The following is a 26,244-nucleotide window of genomic DNA, read 5'->3' as shown; positions in this document are numbered from 1 at the left end:
GCAAATTAAGTGGAGCATGCAGCTTGCTGTAGAGACTTTTATGTAATTCACATCAGGCTCTGAAGAATCCACAGCTCTCTCCTCACCAGGACCTAAAGCAGCGTAGTTGAAAAAGTAACTCACAAAAATAATTACCAAAGAAGCACAGTTTTGTCACCTCATGGGATCCTCTAGCAACTCTGGAAAGTTGGTATAATATCCTCATTCTATGTGAAAAGATTCTGAAGCCCAGAGATGCTGTCTGACCTGCTCTGGGTCACACAGCCTGTGAGAACAAAGCGGCACCCTAAGCTACCTGATTAGTACTGTAGTTGCTGTCATTTTGGCATAAAAGATTTTAATTTAATTGCTATATTTTAAATGTAATTTTATAAATAAATAATGCATGCTCATGTTTTGAAAAATTAAAATGATAATAATAAGTAAAACACCATGGAGCAGAGAATTGCCTTCCCATCCCATAGCCTGTGCTCAGAATCATCCTTCCATGGACGAATCTACCTTTGTTGGTGTCCTATGAGGTCTCACAGAGTTCCTTTATGTAAAAACTAGAAAAATAGACACACACTTGGGTTTATATGCACAGCAGGGCAGCCCCCCACCCCCGTGCCTCTGCCCTTTCCTGTCACTTGCAGCAGCCCTACATCACCCAGAGAAAGCCCGTGCCCCTTCTAGCGCTGCCTGGTGTCCCGGGGTAAACACCATCATTCAGCTAGGCCCCTGGGGTGGGTGTTTGGGGACCCTGCTGACTTCAACCTGAATCCTCCCATCCAGGTGTGGGATCTGTCTGTCTTGCTTGTTGGTGGCACTGGGGTCTAGCCCAGGGCCAGGGGCTCATACACACTGAGTAAATGCTCCATCACTGAGCCGCACCCCAGCCCCAGTCATGAAGACCAAAGTGCTGGCGGCATCCAGTCAGGCCTCATCATCATGAGATTTCACGTCCACTGAGCCTGGTTCACAGAGGGCTCGGAGTGGCCACTATCAAGACCCTGTGCACCTGACACGCAAACTGATAAGAAGCACGAAGCCCCTTACCGGCTCTCCAGGGGGACCTGGCTTTCCATCTCTGCCCGGTTTGCCTTCTTCGCCCTGCAAGAGAAACTCAAGCTAGTTATCAGGTCAGAGAAGATTAGAGGGGAGGGGACAGACACTGCTTCCAAGTGTCCTTCTCCCGCGCGTCCAGCAGCTAGGTTCATTCTCCACGCACAGAACTGGTCTCATTTCAGGGTTTCCTTCCCAACACCAAGATCTGGCGCAGACCTGGGGCTCACAGCACCCAGCACGTGCTGGAAAAGTAACACAGGGTGCACAGGGTCGCTCTTCCCAGGTCGGATCTAAGGGAGGCCCCACGGGGCGTTTCCATGGCCTCAGACTCAGGACAACACACCCTCATCTATCCACCTCCAGAGTGGAACGTGAGATGGGGGAGGTGAGAGCTGAGGAGGAAGAAGAAGAGCTGAGGAAGAGCTGAGGAATGATAAGCAGGGGATCACAGCTCCCGGGACACACATGGGGCTCAGAGAGTGAAGGCCAGGGGTCGGCTTGGGCATGGACAGGCCGTGGGCACTTTGCATGTGCTCTTCATGCAGCCGAGCTAGGACTCCCTCTCCTCTGCCAATCTCATCCCAGAGGGGACCCAGTGTTCCTCGTGCTCCTCCCAGGGACGAGCACCTCCTCAGGGTCTCTGAGGCATGGAAAGCCAATCTGTGTGACGGCTATGACGACAGAGGCTGAGGGCCCCGTCCTGGGCACCTGGACCTGGTCTGTGAGAGAAAGCAGAGGGGAGGAGGCAGAGGGGAACTGAAGTCACAGCATCTTGGGCAAGTTCTTCAAACTCTCAGCTCCTAGGTGCCATCTCTCCTGAAGAGAGGCCAGCCTGCCCTGCAGAGGCACCACAAGCCTGCAGTCAGGCTTCCTCTCCCACTGACGTGCTGCTTCTGCTACTGGGGCTGCTCATGAAGGTGGACACTTTTACTGCTGGCGCTGGAACCTCAGTGGCTTGGCACAAGGGAGCCACTGTGAGCATGATCAGAATGAAAGACCCCCCGGGCAGCTCAGGGAGCACCTGCAGCCCTCTAGGAATGCTGCCCCTGGCAGTGTGTGAATGCCGAGCCAGCCAATCCACACACGGATCCTCTTTGCAATTAAAAGCCTAACTGCAGAACTCTTCCTCCATGCATGGAGGTCACAGGGAAGGGGGTCAGGAAGAAACCAAGTGAAACAGGACGAAGCCTACCAAGGAGAGCAGCGCACTCAGGCTGGGGAAAGGGGAGAACTGGGCAATTCTGGGGCAGCACTTTACTCCTGAAGCAGCAACTCGAGAAAATGCTGAGGAGGACCCAATGTGGCCTGCAGGACCATCTCAGAAACAAGCACGCCTTTCTGGGACAGAAGAGCTGCCCCTTGCTAACTGTGTGTTCCTGAGCATTCTGGGTCTTCCTGGAGCCTCCGTCCTCCACCTTTACTGAGCAGGGATACCCCCCACACACACACACCGCCTGGCGAGGACTTCACACTGCGACGTGTGTGAAGGGTGTTTCTTGCTCTGCGCTTGGCTCAGAGCTGGTTCCCAACAAATAGGGAGAGGTGCTGTCTCACTCTCCAGGATGCTAATGGCAGGGTTCTGATGTCCGCAGCTTCATGGGGCCCCTCTCCCTTCAGCACCCTGCAGAAGTGGAAGGAATTAGCCACTCCCTAATCGCACTCCTAAGGGACAGACACCCCTGTCTGGGTCTAGACTGAGTCTTTGGCATTTTTTCCTGAAGAAATTTGAGGTGCTGGGGTCTAAGCCGGGTCTAGCCCACCGACATAACTGAAGTCACCATGAAGCCTGGGGCGTCACCTCATTGTCTGGCTTAGGTGTCCCCCTCCTGGGCTCCCACAGCCCCGGTGTGACCCTCTGTCAGGACAAGCATCACGCTTTCTTGTTTGGCTTCTCCATAAAGCCACGGGTTCCTCGAGGGCTGGGACCTTGAATGCCGTGTGGGGGAGCAGTGCTGCCGTTCACGTGGCACCACTCATCTTGCCCTTCGTCCAGTCCAGGTCTAGGAAGCACCTGCTTGGCACAGTTATGGGGAGGTGGGGAGGAGGCCGACGCCAGTCAATGACCCCACGGTGGGTCATACTGTTACTGCTGGGAGGGGGGACAGCGGGGGTCCTGCGGTCTGGCTCCAGTCCCTTCCTCACCCAGCTGGGGACTACAAGAGCACATGTCAGGAGCCAATGCTGTTCAGTGGAGGCCTGGGGGACAGCCTGCGCCTGGGGCCTTGGTGGGAGTCCCGAGCACGGAGCCGGCACAGAGGCAGGCCGCATGAAGCCAGCCTGGTCCTCATCGTAGAGGCAGGAGGCAGGGAAGAGCTACCCAGGAAGGAATGGCTCCTGGGGGAAGGCCAAGTGGTGGAGGGCGACTGAGGGGGTGGGGTGAGAAAGAGACGGAGATGGACCAGGTCAGTTCCTGAGAGGCCAGGGAGCCACCTTGGCTTCACCGTGGCAATAGTCAACAGAAGGAGAGATGGCATCATCGGATTTGCCTCTGAAGGAAAGAAGGAAGTGAGGGAGGAAGGGAGGAAGAGTAAGAGAGGGGCAGATCTGTTTATATCATCACAAACAGTGAGTGACACCAAGGGGTGTGTGTGTGTGTGTGTGTGTGTGCGCGTGTGCGCACGTGTGCTGTTGATGATGAACATAAAACAATCACATCTCAGGTGGCTTCCTTCCCCAGCACCCCAGGACTTTAATGATGAGGGAGCAACACAAACCCCTACCAGAACAGAGATGTTCTCCACTTCACTTTGCCATCACTAGAATGAAATCAATAAGTATGTCTGAGCTACTATAACATAGCAGGACCACAGTTTATTCTGTCAGAGACGACACAGGCCACCATATCACTTAGGACCTGTGTGACTGGAACAATGACGCTCAGGAGCTTATTACCAGATCTTCTAGGAGGAAGGGCCCCAGAAAGCAATTCATCACCCACACGCTTCCTCAATTAATATTTGCCATGCACGCAACTCTGGGTGGAGAACCAAGACTGAGCAAGAGCTGAAAAGGGCCCAGCTCTCACAGAAGCTACAGCCCAGGACACAATGCCATAATGAACAGCTATTCTTCTCTGTGATGTCCCCAGAGCTAGCCCACAGAGAGTTCCTGACCAGTGTGTCAAATCAATGATTTGATGGGATCAACAAGTTACTCGTCACCCCTTTCCACCCATAGCAAGTGACTCCCAGTTGGAACAGGCATCCAGAAGGAAAGAGAGGGTCTGCCCTAGTCTTGGGGCAAATAAAGAAGCCATGCCAGGACCAAGACAGGGGGGATCAGGCTTCGGCAGGGGCTGGGGAGTAGCACTTGACTAGCCTGCCTGAAGCCTGGGTTTGATTCTCAGCCCCGCAAAATAAATAAAACAAACAAACAAAAATAAAATAAAATAAAAGCCAGCAACAGGGCTTTCCAGAAATGCACATTCAAAGGCTCTGTGACCTGGAGGATGGGTCCAGTGTGGCAGGAAAGATCACAGTCTGTTTAGGGACTAGATTATGGGTGGAGGGTAATTGGGGACTGTGGTCAGCTGGTGCCCCTGCACATACAGGCTAGACCCTGAGGCACTCAAAAAACCCAGGTGACAAAGGCAACATGTGGCCTTTCCAGGCAGACCTTATAACAAATATGTTGCCAACCTGGACTTTATTGAAAAGCATGTTAAATTGAGATATTTGGAACAATGTTCAGGGAAAGTCATTTTGCAGTATGTATCAAGACCTTAGCTATTACTGTACTCTGACAAGTAAATTCCACTTTGGGGAATTATCCTAAAGAAATTAGGAAAACCCTATGCATGTAAAATTGTCCATTGTAGCTTTAAAAATAATTGCAAGATTTATGAAGCAACAGAGGAATAATCAGATATATTTCAGTGCATTAAGTGGATATATTGTATGTGAATTTTATGAACACTTAATAGTAGCATGGAAATAAAAAAAATGTTTATATTATCACAAGTAGCTAATTACCATAAATAGCTGTGGTGTTGACTGCATACGTGTGCGTTGTTGATGAATGATTCAAACAGAGAGAGAGCGGAGAGTTAGGAAAACACTATATAAATAAATAAGAAACAAGCAATTATACAATAAAGAAGAACAAGATTAAGAATAATGTCAAAGTTTAGTTTGCTTTGGCCAACAAGCGAGTTAATGATTTTTCTTTCTTTTAAAGATCTGTAACATCTGAAATTCCACTAGTGATCAAGCCGTATTTCAACAATAGAAGAATACGTTTTTGCTTGCTTGTTTTTGGAAAGTGGAACTAAAGTTTGTTAAATGCCACTTACCGGGACTCCAGGTATTCCAGATGGGCCTTGGGGGCCAGGGGGACCTTCTTTTCCCTGAAAGATCCAAGACATAAGACATCATGAAATCATCATTTGGCTTTTTGGAAATCAAGTCCTCACACAGGACTGCCAGGTGCTGGAAGTCCCCAGGTGGGCTGGGCTGCACCAGCCTCCTCACTGCCCAGGCTCGATCCCCAGGGCAGCAGCATCCCCACCACCAGTGGCCTGGACACAGATCTGTTCCAGCCACACTACAGAGACTCAGGAAATTAGTGACTGATGGCCAAAAAAAAAAAAAAAAAAAAAAAAAAAAAAAAAAAAGAAGAAAAAGAAAAAGAAGGCTATTGGAAAGAAAATAATGGGCCTTTGGAGTCCACAAGACCTGGGTCCAGATCCTGACATTTGTCCCCTAATTTCTTGAGAATTAATTCCCACCCATACACACAGACAGGGCAACTCTGCACCTATAGGACCCAGTGCAAGGAAAAACTGAGCTAGGGGAAGCTGTGACTGATGGCTTCATTATTTTAATTGTTTTTGAGAGACACCTGAACCTTTGATCAGAAGTGGCTAGAGAGTATTTTTTTTCCCTATGAAAAGACATGTGGGGTTTCTAAAGTCTATTTTAACAAATTGCATTAATTAACACTACATTTCCCATCTTATGCATCAAAGGCATGATCTTCCATCAGGGCTTCTACATCAGCTTAAAGAATTCAGAGCCACTTTTCATGATGCACATTTTTATATCACCACATCTCTGTATTGAGATGCAGATTCCTGGCCACTTTATAATCTCTTACCAATGTTTTGTGAGACAGACACTGATGTCAGGTTTTGCATTCTAATGGCATAAAATGAGGTATTCTAAAGGGTTGTTATTTAATCCTCTTAAAACAAAGGCAAAAACAAACTAAAGTTTATATTTCAGATTTATACAGATTTTAAATAGCAGCATATAAAAATGTTCCCATCAGGAGACCGAAACACATTTATTTTATTAAGTACTTTTCAAACTTAATATAACTCAATAATTGAGTTTTATCCATACCTGAAGACAATAAAAGACATTAGTAATGTATGATTAAGACACTGAGAAGCTAGCTTGGGATTCTTTAATAGGGCCTTAGGCACTGATGAGAAAAGAATAATGCTTTTAGGCTTACTATTTATTTGCCAACACCTTTTCTCAGAAGGATTTGTGTTCTGCATCCATGTTAAGAAGTTATTCCTTATGTTTTAGAAAGTAGAAAGCACCGGTTATGTCTGTGTCATCAGGCGGAACCTACGACTCATAATGTGACGCTGCAGGAGAGTTGGGACATCTAGCCATATTGCCACTTAGACTAAAACAAAACAGTCAACACAATGCAACCCAAATTCACCTCCCCCACACCACAACTCTACACACACAAAAGCAATGAAGCGGAAGGTTTCTGTCAATATGAGACAAAAGTTCAACCATCATTAGGGGATTTTAGATATGAAAACAGACTTTTCTGGATTACTTCCCAGAAGGCTGTGGTTTCAAAGACCCTAGAATGAAAGAAACAGTGATACCATTCAGGGGTAGGCCAACCTCAAACCTCTGCCTGTTTTTGTAAGCGAAGTTTTCTTAGTACACAGTCACCCCCTTCAATTGACCAGTTGTTGGGTCCTTTTCGGCCTTACCACAGCTGAGCTGAATCGTTAAAACAGAGACCATATGATCCATGAAACCCCAAATGCTGGCTATTTGTTATGGGAAAGTTTTCCTGAACCACACCACCCCCACATCTCAGTTGAGGAAGGCACGGTCATGTAGTAGCATGTTCCAGATCCAGGAGAGGACTGAGCTTCCGGCTTCTGTGTCCAGTGAACCTGTCCAGGCTTCTCCCTTGGCAGAGAGACCAGAAGGCAAGGCACAGGGAACACAGGAGTCATGCTTTCCGTCACCCGACCATCCCACAGGAAGCCCAGGGGCACCCACCTTCCGAATGCCATGCCTTGCTGGCAACACTGTGTTCTCCCTGCTCCTCCTGCTCCCACCAGAGGAGCCAAAGGCTCCCAAAGATCCAGAGTGCTTGTTACTGGAAATCTGCTCACACTAGTTATTTGCTATGGAAATTGATCTACTTAATTATTAATTAAGCATCTCAAAGAAATTTAAGAAAAAGGGAAAAGAATAATACTTTATGCAAATTAAGTTTGGATTTTGAAAATATTTGATGAGTCGAGTCGCTGACTTTATAAATAAATAGCATTAAGGTAAGAAGCTCAAAGGATTATTGTAGAATCCCAACAATCTAGGGCTCTGCATTCATACAGTCTCACAAAGGCTACTATGGACTCAGCAACTTTCTTTAAAAAAGGCATCAAATAGTAATGGATGTTCTATTTATAAGAATAACTATAAGGGATCCAATTCAGGGGGCTCAAACTCACAGTACTGGAGTTTATTCAATGTCAAAAAGATTAACAAATGCACATATTGGCTCATTCAAAAAGCAGTGGAAATGTTTATTTTTACATGGACATTTTTATTATTGTTACCCATCTAATGTTTTTAATTTTGTATCTATCAATATGTGGGGCTGGGGTTGTGGCTCAGCAGTAGGGTGCTTGAGTAAGTATGTGTGAGGACCTGGGTTCAAGCCTCAGCACCACATAAAAATAAATAAATAAATAAAATTATTGTGTCCACTACAACTAAAAAGTATTTTTTTTTAATAAAAAGATATCACTATGCATTGTTCAGGCTAAGGAAACTTCCACTCTGTCTTGGTCTGTGGTTTATGGTAAAGTACCAGGACCAAGGACAGCTTCAGGTACAGCATACCTTGCCCAGGAGGCCCAGGACAGAATGAAAGTCTTGTTTAATACAGTCAATTCCTAGGAAGGTAATGATTTCACTTCTGGGATTCATAGCTGATATTCCCTTTAGGCAAACAGTCGATTAGTTTTTACTGGGGAAATATTTTACAGTCTGAGGATCAATGAAATGCTGCCTGCAGCATTTAATTCATCCTAGGACTTGTAGATGGGCTGCTTCAAAAGGATTACCACAGGATGATCCTAAGAAGGACCACGTGGCTGTCCATATTCAGTCTCAACATTCTGCGGTGATTCAGGGTAGACTGCAGAAAGAATACTGAACTGTGGGTTTTCAGGTTGACTTATGTCCCAATTTGGACATTGATTTCCTTGATGACTTTGGACAAGAGACTTAATTAACCCATTGGGCTTTGATGTCCTGAGTTGAGAGGGATGAAGTTGTTCTCAGACGCCTGAGGTGCCCTTTGAACAAGGTTCCAAATTCCAGGACAGGGTTGACCTCCTCTCCTGCTAGTCCTGGATTATGTTGCTGAAGTTCCTATAGACCAGGGTTTGTGTCTGGCTGGTACATACCCTCACTATGTGATCCTGAACTGATCATCTGACTTCCCCAATCCCCACTTTTCTGATTTATAAGATGGATACAATGATATCGTATTGGGCGATAGTGGAGGGGCAGCGGTGAAGTGACATGAAGGATATTACTGTTCCACATGTTCCTTTGAACATCATGCATGTATTGCTACCAGCAAAATGCCTGCAGAACCATGCTTTACCCTTGCTTCTTGGCACTGAAGCCAAATGTGGTTCTGACAGCTTTGTGTTGACCAGATAAAAGCACAAAATTCAAGTGGCAATGGTACCAGCTGTGATTCTTGGACCTTGAACAGAGACTCCTTTGATGTTTTCACCCCTCTTGGGATCTTATGGGCTAGCAGTGGCTGCCCCATGTCTGAGATGCACTGGAGCACCTCACAGGCTCAGGGTGGGCTAGCCCAAGCCCCTCCACTCACCACACTTGCTCAGAGCAGGAAGTACCTGAGAAAGAATAGGGAAATGGGGCCTGAACCTAGGGCCTGTCTGCAGTGGTGGTGGTAAGCTGAATTCTGGAATTGCAGATTTCTAGCTCATTTCACCCCAACACTTATCTTAGTGGCAAAGTCATCAGGCCCCCCAAAAGCAGTCCCTCCTGTAAACACAGGACTGGTCATAAGTGGAAGCTTAGGAATGTCTGGGCCATGGAAGGTTCAGAGAATCAGAAAAGGTTAGCAAGTACATGGGTTCTCAAAAGGCCTAAAGATAGCCATAAGGTAGATCCTGTCCCTCAAGGAACTTACCAGTGGCCCTTGAATTCCTGGTGGTCCAGCAGCTCCTGCAATTCCATCTGCTCCCTAGAACAAACAAGGCAGAAGACTAGCTTTTTCACACAACTGGGCAAAGGTCATTGTTCCCTCCTCTACAGACAGGGAGCTATGCTCAGCTCTTACACCATGTGTACCCTCCAAGCTGCCTGAACTATCATGTCGCAATGGTGTCTCCCCCTCCATAGTGAAGATAGCAATCTGCTTTATAGACTGCAGAGAGGACTGGAAAAATTAATACACATCAAGAATCAGCACTAGGAGCATCCTAAGGGCTCTCTGTAAAAGGCATTCCCATATTAGAAGAATCTACTGTCCCTCCAAAGACCCAGCACACTGCAGTCACCAACTAAATAGTAGGGCACAAACAAGAAAGTTCTCCTAGCACTTTATTGACACCAATCCAGCAGCCTTTATTTAAATGTTTTATATATACTACTGAATGCTTATTTTTTACCAGGTGCCAACCAAGTTTTAGGAGTATAAAATTGACCACAGCATAGCCTTAGATTTCAAGGAAATTGGTACAGCTGTAGAAAAGAAGTGTCCTTTTCCATGCTTGGCAAATTCCTGCAACAGGATGTAGCTTGATTTGCCCCTATTTCTTCCACCAGGTAAGGACCCAGGCAAATGTTCATGAAATGAAGGGATATTGGTAATGTTTAAACAATTAGCACAAGTTGTGGGTTTAATTATACATTTAGTCCCAAACTAACAGAATAATAAATGTTCTACTTCAAATCTGGATTTTTTTTTTCTACATAACTTTAAGCAGAAGTTTTGGGCACCCTAGACTTTGGAAATCTGCTAAGTTGGAATAAAATTCTCTACTGCACATTGGGACTAGGGAAAGGGTTTTAACTAGAAGAAGGATTCTCACTGAGCACAAGAAAATAAAAGCTTGAAGAATCTTTCCTGCTTGGTGCCTATATCTCTGGGCATCAAAGACAGGGCCTGCCAAATAATATGCACTCAAAAATTGTACAAATGGCTAGGAAGGTGAGTTCTCTGCTCTTACAGGACAGGCTGATGAGCCTGAAAGGGAAGCTGACCCAGCATCCATTCCCAAAGGCAATCAACAGCACAAGGCATGACACAAAATAGAAGCTCAATTAACATCTGTTGAGTGAATTGAAAGCATTAGTCAGTTGGAGACAGACAAGCCAGCTTCTGATTGTGATTGTCTCTGAGTTTCAGATTTATCACTTAGCAGAAGATTCAGAAGTCAGGAGTCATTTCCTATGGTTGCCAGATTCCAAGTTACTGCAATTTCCAAAGAGGAGAGAGCAGGGATTGCTTTGCAGTGGAAACATGCTATGGACTTCAGATGAAGTAAGGGTGGAGCTTTAACCCAATATTCATTTTCTGAATTCCTCAGCTAGTAGGTTTCACAGGAAAGCTACAGTTGTCATGATAGAAAATTGTTCTTCAAGGAACTGTTTCTTTTAATAAATAGGTCCCTCTCAAATGTCCCTCTTTGTCATTGCTAATGCCTGTCCCTGGGAACCATTGTATAGCCACCTTTGCCAGATTTTCCTTTTGTGATTATCACAGGCTACACAATTCAATAACATTCAAACACAATACAAGACACTTTATTAAGGGAAATACAAATCTTGAAAGAACTGTAAAACCCATGAAGTTTAATGATAGCAAACTGACCGATCCCCTAAAGATCCTTCACAAATGTGCAGGAGCAGAGCTGTTAGGATCCAGGCTGAAGAATTCAAAAGGGTCTTAACACAAGACACTATAGAAGGGGAGTGAGCTGAATATTTGAGATTTGAGGTTGGTTTTCCAAAAAACTGAGAAAGCTTTTATGAGTTTGCTGTAAAAGTTAATCAAGAAGGAAAAAAAATTAAAAATTTTTTAAAAAGCCATTTCATGCTCTCATAAGACAGTGGAATGAATTGGACATAACTTTCCTATGCTCATATATGAATACACAACCGTGTAACTCCATATCATATTCAACCACAATAATGGGATCAAAATTGAAATGGGTTGCACTTTATGTATTTATGTCAAAATATACCCTTCTGTCATGTATACCTAAAAACATCAAAGAAAAAAATATTTCATTGAAAAGACATATAAAACAATGATTTGCTCAAATAAGTAACATATAGTTGCAATTAAAAGTCAGTGGGTGTCATTTTAGAAGACAAAGCAAGCTTAATTTTACATATTTCAACTTTATAGTCCTAACCCAACCTTTTTCTCAAAATCTATTGTGACATACTGTTCCCTATTTAAAGTGGGTTCCCTTTCAGTGCTATTTTAGCCATGACCAAGGGCCCTGCTTGGCAAGGTCTGGGAGACGGAACCTCATGGAGAACCCTTGAAGAACCCCAGGGCTCCTGGGCTTGGCAGAGACACTAATTTCCACTGCTTGTCACCATGGCTACCCTTGAGGATACAAGAGCTCAAACAGTGGGTTCCACAAAGAAAAAGAATGAGGCAGCCTGGACTGAGGGAATATCAGGGCCACAGTTCTGCAGGAGCAGAGATATGTCTGCTCAGGAAGCCCAGTAAATGGGACAACACTCATGGTGCATGTTGTAGCCATCAGAATAAGAAGTGCAGAGGATAGCAATGTATGAACTGCTAGAACAGTAACAATAAACAAGAATTTTTAGCTGTTACTATTGTTGCAGATTGAAGTCTGTTCAGAAAAATCAGGGCTTAGGTAAGTACTTTCTGATCCTGGGCCTTTCACCATAGGACATTCCTATGAAAAGAAAGCCTTTACTTGAGATCCTAATCTTGAAATACGACTTCATCAGTCCTTGCCCATGTCCCTGATCCCAACCCATTCTGAGTATACTGCCCACCAGGGCCACTCCAGTGCCTCTGTATTCTCCCATTTCAGTTCATCCCTAAGCACTGTTGAGATTTCAGCCCATCTTTTAAAATAAGAGGTAGGTCCAGTGTGATGCCATCTCCAGTAAGTATGGGCATGTGCTCAGATGTCAAGGCCAAGAGAGAAGGAGGTTTGAGTTGGACTTACTGGTGGCCCAGGATTCCCTGGAGGACCCATGAAGCCTGGAACTCCAGGATGCCCCTAGGAAACACGAGAGTTAATTCATGGAGAACTTGAATAGTTTTTTGCTGTGTTCAGATATACTTTTCAGGCAATAATCCAATGAAGACACAACAAAAAGGATCTCTTTTATACACATTGCTAACGTCCCAATAGGTAGTAAAGGTAACTGACAATGTTTACAGAAACATTTATGTCCTGGAAATGGATTTGCTTTCAAATAATGTGAGGAGACGGTCATGGGGAAGTAGTTAAGGAAACAGTGAAAACAAGAGTGGACATAATATCTGACAGTGGTTGTGGCTGAGGACTGGGTACTTGGGGGTCTATTTTATAATACTCTCTACTGCATAGATATACTGTACTGCTCTATAACACACACACACACACACACACACACACGCACACACACATACACACACAGACACACACACACACAATTGATGCTCTGTATCCACAGGGTGTTCGGGCTAGGAACCCCACCCTCCCATAGATACCAGAATCCCAGATGCTCAAATATCTTACATAAAATGCCATAGTGTTTGCCTATAACTCACATATATTCCCCCATATACTTTAAATCATCTCCAGATAACTAATAATAGTGAATATAATGTAAATGCTTTGTAAAATGTATTGTACTACGTAGATAATAATATGAAGTCTGTACATGTTCAGTACAGATGCAAGTGTTTTTTAATATTTTCAATCTTGGGGTGGTTGGTTCTCCAGACACAGGAATATGGAGAGCCAGGTCTGTCTGTCTGTCTATCTAGCTCCTTAATAAAAGTCAACTGGGATTATCATATTACGACATGGATACTGTGGTCATATTTCAGTTATTTTGAGAAAGGAGTCTATTTCTCCTTGCAGAAGGGAAGCTCCTGTGTGATGCAGATGAGGCACATGAGCTAAGGTGTGCGGTGTGGCATCTAACGTTTAGTCTCGTGTGACAATGTTGAACAAACACACCACCGAGTGGGAAATGACATCCTGCCCTGCACCTCCATGCCCTGCCCACTTAGCACTTGGTCAGAGGGTCTTGCGCCTGCTGTGGCATTCTGCTAAGGAGCAGATAAATGCATTTTATTTTCCAAATACAGAAGAGCCTTTGGCTGAGAGCCTCACTCCACCCTCAAGTGCAGCTCCTATCCTGCACCTGTGACCCTCACAGCAGCACTGCCAGCCCGGTGAGGTCAGGGATGTGTCCCTCACTCCCTGAGCACCTCAGAGCTGGGGGCAGTGGTGGCAAGGGGCTGGTTTCTAAGGAGCACTGGCGTGAGAGGCAGAGGACAGTAAAGATGAAGAGTGAGGAGGAAGCTCACTGCAGGGCAGAGGCACAGGAGCCCTTCCACCAGCAACAAGGCCACTGCCGGGAGCCCACCTGGAGCACTGGATTGGCACAAGGGGCAGGCAGTGCTCAGACGCCCAGGACAGCACGTTGGTGTCAATGTCGTGCCATCCTGAAACACGTTAGGAGAGGAGGTGCAGCAGGCCTGGGGGGCATTTCCATGTACTTTGAGAGTCCCACCACACATGCTCAGGGAATGGGGGTTGGGGAGGGAGGAAGGGCATGGCCCTGTGAATGTCCACCCCTTCGGGGAGCAGGAAGCAGCCTGAGAAAGGTACAAAGCACAACAAGGGAAAAGAAGTCCATGTGGGAAGAGCAGGTGACAGTGAGCCAGAGAGACCGGAGGGAGGTGTCCAAATGCCCTGTAAACCTCCTGCTGCCGGCAAGAGGAGGCGAGGGATGGCATCGGAGCAGCAGGCCAGACGCTGCTGGGGAGGAACCTTTCATCAAGGTGAGGCATCATGAAGGAAACTGTCCTCTACCTGATCGCCTTTCTGTCCAGCCTCACCATCGGCACCACGCTCTCCTTGGCTCCCCTTGGAAGGAGAGAGAAAAAAGGAAAGAGAAGTCAATAGGATTTTCACTGGAGCTAATGCAAAAGAAAATCCTCCCCACGCCTCCATTCAGCCACCCTCCGCTCGTTTCTCAACGATCCCTCACAGGTCTCCCTCGGTGTCAGGTGTAGTGACAGCAGATAAAACAAGGTCTGGCTGAGGGGCGGCTGGAGTCAGTGCTTAACTGGGTTTTGGGTACCATTGGGGGGCATCCAAGAATGGGTCTGGGAAGGTGGCTGGGTCCCACTGGTGAAGGTCCAGGGTGTCAGCTCCTGAATCCGGGTTTAGCTGTAGACACTGGATATCTGGAAGGTTTGGGTGCCCTAGGTCTTAGCTGTGGCTGTCCTGTCAGGTGGGCTAGAGGGTCCAGGCTGGGGAGACAAGAAGCATTCAGGAGGAAACTGCCATGGGAGTGAGTAGGCAAGAGCAGGACCAACAGCTGGTGGGCTTTGCAGAGCAGCCGTAGGGTGGAGAAGGGGAGAAGAGGGGTGCAGACGGGGACGCTGCTCCCTGGACTCTGGGAAGGCTTCTCTAGATGCTGTCACTCTTTTCCTTATGAGCTGTGGGACCTTGAGCAGCCACTCAAATCCTCAGAGTAGTGGACTTTTTTACCAGAAAAAGAAATTAAAGAGGTGACCCCATGAAGGCAAGCAGACCATACGTGGAAAACACAGAGCTAGAGCAGGGAGAGTGCACGAATCCCCGTGGGATCACTGTGTTTGCTATTCTGCACCTTACTCTTTACTGGGTGTCACTGGACAAGGTGCCCCGAGTCTGTCTCCTTCTTCTAATGGGAATAATAACAATGGTATCTTTGTCGTGGGAATTAACTGACCTAAAATCTACAAAGTGCTTGGATTAGTGACAGGCTCAGGGTTGGCACTCCACATCCACTATCTACCATCACGTCTTATCACCGTAACCAGATCATCATCTTCACCTCCACTATCATAATCATCCTAACCATCATCATCATTGTCCCCACCACCAACATTGTCACTATCGCCATCATCACCACTACCTTAGTCATTGTCAACACTGCCATCATGAGTCTCTTCTGATCACCTGTCACTACTCATCATTATTGTCACCACCATCACCATCATGACCCTCCTTTCATTATCATGTCATCAAGACACTCAGAATAAATAAACTATCTAAAATATTTTTATCGACTAACCGTAAAAGTACCATTCAAAGGTTCCAATGTCCTAACTCTCACTCTTCCTGGATCTACATGTACTGTGTTAACAAATGGATTTCAGTAAAATGTTATTAAATAGAACATTACAGTTTCTTTAAAATAATGCATTCTGCAGTAAAATAAGTCCTTGGCAGCGAGTCGCTCTTGGCTCCAGTTCCATTCCTAGTGCTCCTTGTCTTGGCATCTTGAGCAGCTCACGCCCCTGCTCGGGTCTGTTAGTTCATCCAGTAAGTGAAGCATGGTGGGCAGTCTGTGTGGGTCCTCTGGGTCCAGACCCACAGTTCTCTCACAGAGGCATCAGGCCACAGCAGTTCACTGGTGGAAGACCACCCAAAGATACTCCCTTCCTTCATCCCAAGGGTGTTGGGTGGCAGGGGGTGGTTAGGTGAGCTAATGCCTGTGACAGGCTAAATGCCATTGTTTAGAAGAGAATAAAATGGGTTTGTATGGGACAGCATTATTCCAACAGTTTTGCATGTGATCATGTCTACTGTTTCTAAATCAATAAAGCTAGTGCACCGTCTGCATGCTGCTTTATAATCAATGAAAAGAGGTGGCATCCAGTAGCACACCGCTTCCCTGACATTTAGGACAATTGCCTCAAAGTAAGTGCTTTCCTTTCAAATTCCAGTCCTTGGTCTGGCTTTCAAGTGGTTTGAACACCCACCTGGGAACAATGGAAATGTCAGTGGCTCAGGATCCCCACAGTTGTCTTGCCTCCCTGCCCACCGCAGCCAAAGATCAAAGCAAACACAACCACCTCCAAGCCTGACTCATTTCCTTCCAGAGAGGGGACTGACATTTACAGAGCCCCTATGTTGCCAGGCACTCTGCCAGGGCTTTCCATATGAAATCTCATTAAATATATGCCTTTATTTATATCCTGAGCTGATAGCAAAAATACTTCATATGTTTATGATCTCTAACTTAGCCAATAAGTCTTCTTTACACATAGGGGTTATTAACAGAATGTTAGATTTTAAAAAAATCTGAAGACCAGACAGGTGAAGGCATTCACCTGAGGTCACATAGCTAAAAAAAAGCAAGGTCTGAAATCTAATCCAGACCAGTCTGTCAGATTATCAAAAGCCCAGCTGTCTCTCCCTGATGAGTTACTTTCCTGAAGGTTCCCTAAGCCATGATGCTTGGTCCTACTAGTTGTTTGTTTGTTTGTTTACTATTAGAATATTACAGTTATACATAATACTGGGATTCATTTTGAAATTATGATACAAGCATGGAACATAATTTGCTCCACTTCAGTCCCCAGTACTTCCCCTTTCTCTCTCCTTCTCCCACCCCTGTTCCATTTCCTCTACTCTACTGGTCTTTCTTTCATTTATTTATAGTTTTTAAAATTAATGCAATATAGAGATACGTAAGGAGAAATTCACTGGGGGAATATCTGATCAGGCTCACTTCACCTTCCTCCCTTCTCCTGTTCCTTCCCCACCCTTCCCTGACCACTGATCTCCACTGGTTTGGGTTCCATGATGTTAAGAGCACTGGCTTTGTAGTCAGGGAGGCTGATGGACATGCTGACCACAGGCCAGGCTCCTTGTTACACACACAGGGTACAACAATCAATAAAAAAGATGAAAGACCCTGTGTGCCTGGAATGTTTATTCCAGGGAGATTGCCAGTTCACGTTCAGGTCTCTTAGAGGGTTTGCTGAGGAGCCCTGGGAAAGCCTTAAGTCCTCCAGTTGAAAATAAGAGAACAGAGACCCTTCCTTCTGCAGAGGACTTCAGAAAACCTGTCGCTGAGACTTCCTTCTCTGCTTCCTTGAGATGTATGTGAATCCTTTCCAAAGCTCAATCTGTCTTTTGCCTGAAATATGATCCAGGAACTCAGGAATGTCTTTCTGGGGACCTTTTGGGAATATATTCAGCAAGATGACAGTTTTATTTCTCAGTTCTTGGGGTGGGGGTGGAGCCTCAGTTGGGCAGATGCCCGGCTCCACGGCCCAGCAGAGCACCTGTCCTAAAGAAGGGAGGCTCTTCTCTTTCCCCTGGAGAAGGCCAACTAGCGAACGCAGGTGGTGATGGCAGTTACTGGGCAGATCTGGGGTGAACACACACAACAGACAGTGCGGCTGCGTCCTCACCTCTAGGACTGGTTACCCTGAGAGCCTGCTGGCAGCGGGCAGTGCAGGGCAGATGAGGCTCCCCTTTACCTCTGCAGGCTCTGGGGCCCTGGATGCTTGCTGCCTCTGGTTTAATGCAGGTACATTCTTAAATCATTTTTCTCTCTCTTCTCCCTTTGTGAAAGGTTTTCTGGTTTGGAAAACAATTCCATTTGCTTCTAATTACACTTAGTTATACATTAATATAAGTAAGAATATAAATTAATATAAATTAATTATGAATCAATATAAATAACAATGAGAAAGTTATAATTTTTAAATTGCATTTTTAATTATTTAGAGGTCACTTTTATACTAGGGGTTCTGTGAGAATGTCAGCCTTTGGGAACAGGTAATTCTCTGAGGGGTTTACAAACCATTGAGTACAGGGTCTAAACTTGGCAAAGGATAAGTCTCTGCTACTCTCAAAGCAAACTCTGCCTATAAATTTTACATACCATTTCACTGTCTGGAAAAGCTTCTCCTTTCACTGTCTGACAAATCCCTGCCTAACCCTTGCACACAACTAAAGCCCCACCTCCTCCTGGTGGCTTTTAGAGGCTAGCACTTGTCCCACAGGTCAGTTTCCTCAAAGTCATTCCCTCTTCCCCCAACCCTGTTGTGGTTGATATTGGCTCAACTGGAGCAAGAGTTCTGAGTCCCCCTCGGAGTGGCCTGTATTAAACACTCCCACAAGCTGTGCTTTCTAAATCTCTCTCATTTAGTCCTCTTATTTTCTTTGTGTGTTAGGATACACATTCTTTTATAGACGAGGGACCTAAAGTTCAGAGAAGTCAAACATATGCCCAAGTCCTATAATTAGTCATTAGCTACAACAAACTAACAAATGGCAAAGCAGGCCAGAGAGCTACTGGCTTCCAAGTCCAGGCCTGGCCCAAGACTCTGAGGACCTCCACCCTCAGTGTGACTTTTGTGAGAGTCGCTCATCAGCCTGTTGGTCTTCTTCTCCATCAGACCCCAGAAGGTAAAGTGCAAATTTGACCTTTCTCCATACCTCCTGACTGGGAGGGAACTGTTTAAGGGGATGATGGTGACAGTCTTTCAGGATGGAGTCAGCGATGGGTGGGGGGAGATGCCTGCCCCTGGAGAGAGCATGAGGCACATGCTTGTGCACAGGATGGGACCCTGTGGCCCTTTCTGGCAGTGTCAACAGCAGCCGTTATCTCTGCATCCCAGAAACATCCAGAACCTCCATGAGAGGATTTCTGCTCCTCAGAGTGTTTCCAGGTCCTCCACAGACTCCCTTCAGACCCCATTACCTGGCGAGTGAAGGTGCAATGAGAGAAAATGAAATGCTTCCCATGGTGGATAGAATAATCATCAGCTCCGATGTGAGAGGCCTTTACATCACAGAAGAACTTGCTTTTAGGTTCCTCCCTGTGAATACCACCCCATTCCTTCTTCCTTCTCCCATGGACTGTAATTACAGCAGCCACCATTTCCAGACCCTGTGCCTTAAAGGCAGTGTTTGGTGCAGTTTTAAATCCCTAGAATGCAGCTCTGTAACTAACCACGACATTGATTTTCCCAGCCCCAACCCATAGAGAGGGCAGCTGCAAACCTGCAAGGGAAAGCTCTGATAAGCTGCTTCCCAGGTACCTAGTAATATCTACAAACAAATGAACCAAGCCCTCTTGAAAACACACACAAGGCCTTCAGTTACAGAAGGATGCTAAGAGTGGTCATAAAAACTCTGTCACTAATACAGTAACTGGGGTACAGTAACAGAGTTTACAAAGTCATCTTTGTCTTCATGAGTGCAGCAGAGATCTGTGGCATGGTTTGAATGAAGAACACAGAAATTGGCAGGTGTTTGAAACCAAGACACAAACCCGTGAGCATGCAGAGGAGCCATTAATCCCTCAGAGAATCATTTGCCCAATAATAAATAGTGATAAGGGGAAGAAGCTATTTACAGGGAGGGACATCATCAGAGTCACATAGACATTGTCCTATGCTAGGAGCTGTCCTTGGTGCTGATACTGACAGAGGTATAATGGAATGCTAACTAGTGGGGTCCTGAAGCTAAACCAGCAGGGTAGACCTCTGTTGTGTTACCTACAGGTTGTAGTCTGACACCTGACATGTACTCTTGCTAAACCTTGCTTTACTTATCTGTAAGTCAAATGACATCTCTGCCTCCCAGGACTGCTGATCATGCAGGCAGCCATGCTGTAAAGCAGTGAGTTAGGACCCTCTGTGGGCTGCACGCAGCAGCTTTGGAGAGCTCATTGTGGAGGGTGGACTCTGAGCCCCAAGGGCAGCTCAAGGTCACCATCAATTCTGAGTAGAGAAGCAAGAGCCCTGTCTTTCAGATACAGCACTAAGTTTTGTTTTCCTAGATGGGAGTTTTCTTCAATTTCTCAGAATATTTAAAAGAATAAACCCTTCTTTTAGGCAAATTGTAAGGAAATACACAAAAAGCCATTATCCCAAATCATCAGCCCTTCATGTAGGCCTGGGCTGATGGAGAAAACACTCCATATTTTCTGGAGAAAACTCTTCATCTGTGTTATTGATTTGCTTTTGTTTCTCTGAATAAGGGTCATCTCTTCACAAAGGCCAAGCCCAGCAGCCAGGAAGCTGACAGCAAAGGCACTTAAGGATCAACTAGAATTACAGGCTCACAGAATTCTCCAGGCGGGAGCTGAGCCTCTAGCAGTGACCCCAGAAGGGAAGGGTAATACAGAGAGAGTGGCAGACATTGGATGTTGCTGCCCTTCCTTGGTGACTCCCAAGCAGGCACTGCCCTGGGCAAAATCTCTTGTTCCACCTACACTGAGACCTGATATCTGTGGTTTTTAAAGCATAGGTCTTGGCTGTCAAAATCCTCTAAATCCTCACAAAGTCTATGGATCACAAATGTTGCACATCTTAACCTGCCAACTAGGGCCTAGGAGACCTGGATATATCTCCCATCCTGATTCACCATGGGTCTGGCTGTGGCCACATCACATTTTTGTTGTTGGTGGTGGTGGTTTGTTTTCTTTGTAACAGTAACAGTTATTTCTTCAGCATTGTTTCCCAGGGCTGGACTTTTAGAATAACGCAAGAAAAGCAGCAACCTTTGCTACCAAAAATCTCAGTATCCAGGATGAATAATATTCCAATGCAATATTGTGAAAAGTCAAAATCAATGCAGAAGAATCCAAAATGGACAAGATATTAAACTGATATTAAACAAAGGGATCTTAATGGTCTGTTGTATTAGGAAAAGATGTTCAGTGGAATGTGGGATCCTGTCTTTATTCTAAATGTTTTTATGTTAATCCTAATCAAACTATTACATTAATTTTAAATTTAAAAATGTTGCCTTAAAGTATTATTTGCATTGGTGACAGGTTTTTGGCTTCCCCTTACATTGTATGTCCAAGATTTTACTCACACTCTGGCCCCGTCAAAGGTGTGACCCCAGGAGCTGAAGAAGCAATAACAAATAACACTGACTGAGCATCTGCAAGACTCCAGGTGTGCGCAGGAGCATCCTGCCTCCAGCTGTGCCCAGGCCTCTAGGTCGCTGCTCTTGGCTACTCCCAGTTGAAGAAGGAAGTGGGAAGAAGTTGAGAAATATTCCTGTGCAGTGTGGCAGAGATGGGATTCCAGCTCCTACATCTTGACCTCTTCTTTTAGTGACAAGTACAATCTGCCTCCCAACCAGATGAGCCATGCTACGTCCAGCCACGGGAAAAGGCACAGGGCACAGCTGTCCCTGAGCACTGGGGCATGGTTTGGAGTAGCACCAAGGTGACTAGGCACCAGGGAGAATCCCCAGGGGAGTGCTACTGATGAGGAGGGGGAACTGGAGTGGGACATGTCCCTGCCTTCTCCTGCCCCCATGCCAACAACACCCCTGCTGTCTCTTCTCAGAGCCAACCACCATCACCAACAGCAGCCAAGACATTCTCAGCCTAAGAGGGCATCCCTGCCTCTTCTGTGGCTGAGACCAGACCCACTCCTCCCAGGAGGCCTCCTGGCTCTGAATCCAGAGCTCGTGCTGGCTTTAAATGAGTGCCTCCTCATTCACACAAGGACCATAACTCTCACTTGCATTTGTAATACACTTTCCTAATATTTTTTAGAGTTCCAAGTTGTGTATGTGTCCTATGATCAGCTCTAACACATCTGGAAGCTGCTTGCATCCTTAGCAGTAGTGGGCAGTGAAGGGTGTGTCTGATCCCAAAGCTGGTGCCTTAACCAGTAGGCATCACACATGGCAATCCCTTCAGGCATTTCATCCTGAGCAGCCCTTAGGGAGTCTTAAGTGAGCAACTGGGGCTCCATGGTTAAACTGAGCTGCCCCAGGTCACTACAATTGTCAGTGACATGATCAGGCCTGGAACATGGGTTTCTGATTTTAAGACCACATTTCCTCTACAGCTGCCATCACTCTTCCTCAAACTTAGATGAACCTGCAAGATGAGCAGAATGGACACATAGAGATATATATGAAGTCTCACTGACCTGTGGTCCAGCTACTCCTGGGGGCCCAGGCAGGCCTTGGGGCCCAGCATCTCCCTGTAGCAGGAACCAAGGGGAAGAAAAAAAATAAGAATGAGTGTCTAGGGCCCATGTCAAGTCATCACGAAGCCACGGACCTTGCAGACCTGATCACTGATCCACGGGTTGCCCCTGCATCCAACCCTGACTCCAGAATCTCTAGGCAAAGGGTTTGGCAAGTGGTGGCACCAAGTGTGGCTATGCCATTGTGTGCATACCACCACTGTGGCTCGTGGGTATGGCAGCCAGGAACCACGGGAGCCCAGTGCCTCCTGCATCCCATGTTAACACCTTGGAGTGCCCCATTTGTACCAGGATTTGGCTGTGGCCAGCAGAATACAGCAGGGACGATGATGATGTGTCATTTCAGGGATTACAGCATAAAGACGCCTGGCTCTCACCAGGGAGCTCTGCTGGGAGGCTCCTGTAGGAAGGGAGGGGAGCTCCTTCAACAGTCAGTAAGAAACTGAGACTCAGCTACAGCCACAGAGCAACTGGCCTGGAAAGGTCTTTGCCACATGGAACCTGAGATGACCTCAGCTCGAGGGCTACCCAGGAAGACCCTGAGCCAGAACAATGGGAGTGGCCACTCCTGGATTCCTGCCCTTCAGACATTGTGAGGAAGTAGGTGTCTGTTGTCGGGTAAATTTGGAAGGACGTGAGGGATAGCCAATATAGTAAGAGGAGGAGGAGGCTATTGGAATAAGAGCTTCTGGGTTGTGTAGCATCTTGCTTGTGTGTGTGTGTGTGTGTGTGAGTGTGTGCACTTTAATGTATTTGTACATGCATAGCTACACACACAGTATGTGTTTTGATTGTCTTCCTTCTCTGTAATGCCAGGGATGTCAGCTGCCTGGCTCTGAAGGGGGATGCTTAGGTGGGAGGATGGGGTTTTCCGGCCACCTTCCAGGCTTTGCCAGGAGTGGGCATGGAGCGGTGTGCCCTTCTGAATTGCCTGTTCATCAACATGTGATGCTTGTCTTGCCCTGAGAATGCAAGGGACTTGTGGAGGAGAGTTCGGGGCCGGGTTTCTCTGAAGATTTCCTTAAGTGATTTGGAGATGCTGCCCTGAGAGCCACTGAGGATGAATTCCTGGGGTGAAGACTCCTGGCATCATCCCCAAACTCTACACATCTTAATCAACCCAATCATGGTCTTTTGATTTATTTAAAGGCAAGCCTGGGGAAAGACCATAACACAGAGGGAAAAATGGACAAACATGTCCATTTACTGTCCCACATGATACAAATGCTGCAAATCAAAACAGTATTTTTGATGACTTAACCATCAGGAGAATTTATTCAAGTATTCTTAGTGGAATCTGTTTTAGAATTCCTGAATTTAGAATTTAGTCTCCCTGCAGGGTTCCAGGGCTAGGGACCAGTTTCTGGGATCCTAATGCACACATGTGGAAGCATTGGCATGTTCAGGTGTATGCAGCAGAGAGGGATACCGCTCAAGGCCCAGAGAAGAACAAAGGGGAAATTCACATTTGCATTTGCATCTAGCCATGTAAGGGCAAATGCAAATTACATACAGAGACTTACCTCTCCTGGAAGAAGGAGACCAAGAGGCAGAATGGAGGGTCAGGTAAAGGGAGGCAATGCAGAATACATTCTTAAAAATCATGTTATGTGCATATATAAATACACCACGGAGAACCTCACCTTTATGTATAGGTAGAAAGAATCAGTCAAATATAGATTAATAGATGAGTGAAAGGAATCTAGTAGAGGAGAGGAAGGAGAATAGGAGAGGGAAGGAGGATGGAAGGAAAAGGGGTGTGATGGACTGAAGTGGATCCCAGGCATGTCTGAATTTGTTGGGATGAACCCAACTACTTTTAAAAAGAAAACACGGCAGAGACCCTCCCCAACCTCTTATCTTGGAGCATTCACTTTAGAAAGCTGTCATTGTGAGTTCTTTCTCTCTTTAGAATGTACACGGATCCTTGTAAAAGCTGTAGAAGGCATTTCCTAGCTTTATAATCTAGGAATGTGCTTCTCAAAGACCCAGGATCCATCTCTTTGGAATAAAGTCAACAAGAAGATAATGGCTCCATCTCCCAATTCCTGCAGTGGTAAGAGCTCTCCCTAAGTTGCAGAACTACCTCCTGTTACAGAGAGGGGAGGTGTTTACCTTTCCTCTGGCCAACTAGTGACACAGATGGCCATCTGTTACTAGGTGAAGATTGGTGGCAAATGGTGTTGCTGCAACCTCTTGAGGACTAGTCTCTGCTTATCTTGAGAACGGATGTGCACTCCACAGTGTATCAGCTTGGCTAAGTAAAGAGTCAGGCTCTGACTGTACAATCTCTGAATGATACCTGTGGTGCTCTCACCTCTGATTTACTGCTTACTCATTATTAATATTTTTTCTTTCTCTTCTACCTTTGTGGACTGTTTTTCTAAATTGCAAGATTTCATTTTCCATACACCCACAGAACTACCTACCCCTCATTCTGCATGCAACAGACCATGAGGTTCACAAGAACAGCTTTTCTCTTCTGAGTCCTCCCCAGTGTCTGCACATTCACTGACTCATAGGACACACTTAATAGGGGTCACAAACAGGTGATGACAAAGAGATGGATAGAAGCATGGGTGGGTGGGTGGAAGGAAGGCTGGCGTTAGGAATCTGGAGGCCTGCCTTGGTGTGGTACCTAGTGGGCAGCTGATGGTTGTTGAATGGTGAAGAAAAGGGGGAAAGGCTAGTCTTCTTTTCCAAAGAGGGAGTGATGGAGTGAAGAATGGATGGGTAACAGCTAAATGCCCTGGGCATTCTGTCTCCTGACACCATTCTCACGACTCATTTGTATTATCTCACTTAACACTTATTGCAAGGAGAGAGGAGGGGAGGAAGAGAGGGAGGATTAGAGAGAAGGGCCTGGAGAGGGCAATTCTCCCCTGGGTGCAGGAGGTAGGCTCAGTGGGGCCAGTGAGGTCCACTGGGTGCCTGCTGTGCTCCAGAATGGACCATCTGAATGATGGATGTGAATGACTAGACATCCGCATGCCCTGGAATGTCGTGGCCAACATTTCCTTAAACTGGCAAAGACTTGCAGATGCCCTCCCACCATTTCTGTGACTCTGTCCTCTCAGCCCAGGGCCCCCCATTCCCTCTCGCCCCTCACAGCCTAAGTCCTTCAGAAGGCAGGAGCACCAGAAGGTTTCCACCTGCAATGACAAAGTCCAAAGTCCCCCTTTCTCCTTACCTTTTTCCCTTCTGGGCCTTCTCTCCCTGGCTTTCCTGGAAGACCTTTGTCCCCTTTAAATCCTGGCATACCAGGGAGGCCTGGGGGGCCAGGAGGACAATCATTGCACACATCCTGAGAGAGGAAAGAGAGAAGAAATGAGTGAGAGTTACTTGCAAAGTGGCCCTGGTTCCTACAACTGGATGGAGACTTTGTTTTTAGATGCCAGCAAAGATGGGAAAGAAAATGGTGGAACAAGACATTATCCAGACACTTTTGCGTCAAAGCTTTGCATCTCAGTACTGAATGTCTGCATTGCTGCCCTACTTTAAGCCAGCCGTACTGCTGGGTGCACGGCTGAGAAAACGATGTCAAAACGCATGGACCTGTGCACAAAAATAAACAAATAGCAGTGAAGATCTAAGACAAGCATTTAGTATTGACAAAAATGGGCTCTGTTCCTGGGTTAGAGTCAGACAGGCTGGGAGCTGGGGTCTTTGTCCTGTCTGCCAAATGAATGTGGTTTCTGAAGAAAGGAGGAGAAAAAGGAGCAGCAGGCGCCCACCCTCGGGACTTTCCTGCTGGGACACTCAGCTGAGCTCTGACCCGGCTTGGCTTAGCATTATGTTTTGCCCCAGGGGGGCATTCAGTGACTGTTCTCTGGAGTTGGGCTCCTTTGACTTCTTCCAGGCAGGTAAGTTCTGTCCCTGGAGGAAATCTAAAGTTCTGTCAGCCCAGGGAGT

General features: G+C 46.3%; 1 protein-coding gene across 1 annotated transcript in view; it reads right to left on the bottom strand.

Annotated features, from left to right (window-relative positions):
* Col22a1 (collagen type XXII alpha 1 chain) overlaps nt 1-26,244 on the bottom strand; it is a 240,251-nt gene that overhangs the window by 26,355 nt on the left and 187,652 nt on the right. Inside the window, exons 46-52 of the mRNA XM_026407769.2 lie at nt 25,523-25,636; nt 22,273-22,326; nt 14,390-14,443; nt 12,524-12,577; nt 9,490-9,543; nt 5,339-5,392; nt 1,039-1,092 (exon numbers count right to left, since the gene is read on the bottom strand). Coding sequence (XP_026263554.2) covers nt 1,039-1,092; nt 5,339-5,392; nt 9,490-9,543; nt 12,524-12,577; nt 14,390-14,443; nt 22,273-22,326; nt 25,523-25,636 — 438 coding nt within the window. The remainder of the gene's footprint in view (nt 1-1,038; nt 1,093-5,338; nt 5,393-9,489; nt 9,544-12,523; nt 12,578-14,389; nt 14,444-22,272; nt 22,327-25,522; nt 25,637-26,244) is intronic.

Source organism: Urocitellus parryii, chromosome 7, assembly GCF_045843805.1.
Source record: "Urocitellus parryii isolate mUroPar1 chromosome 7, mUroPar1.hap1, whole genome shotgun sequence".
Classification (NCBI taxonomy): Eukaryota; Metazoa; Chordata; class Mammalia; order Rodentia; family Sciuridae; genus Urocitellus; species Urocitellus parryii.
Note: the sequence above shows the minus strand (reverse complement) of the source record. Positions and strands in the feature narration are given on the sequence as shown.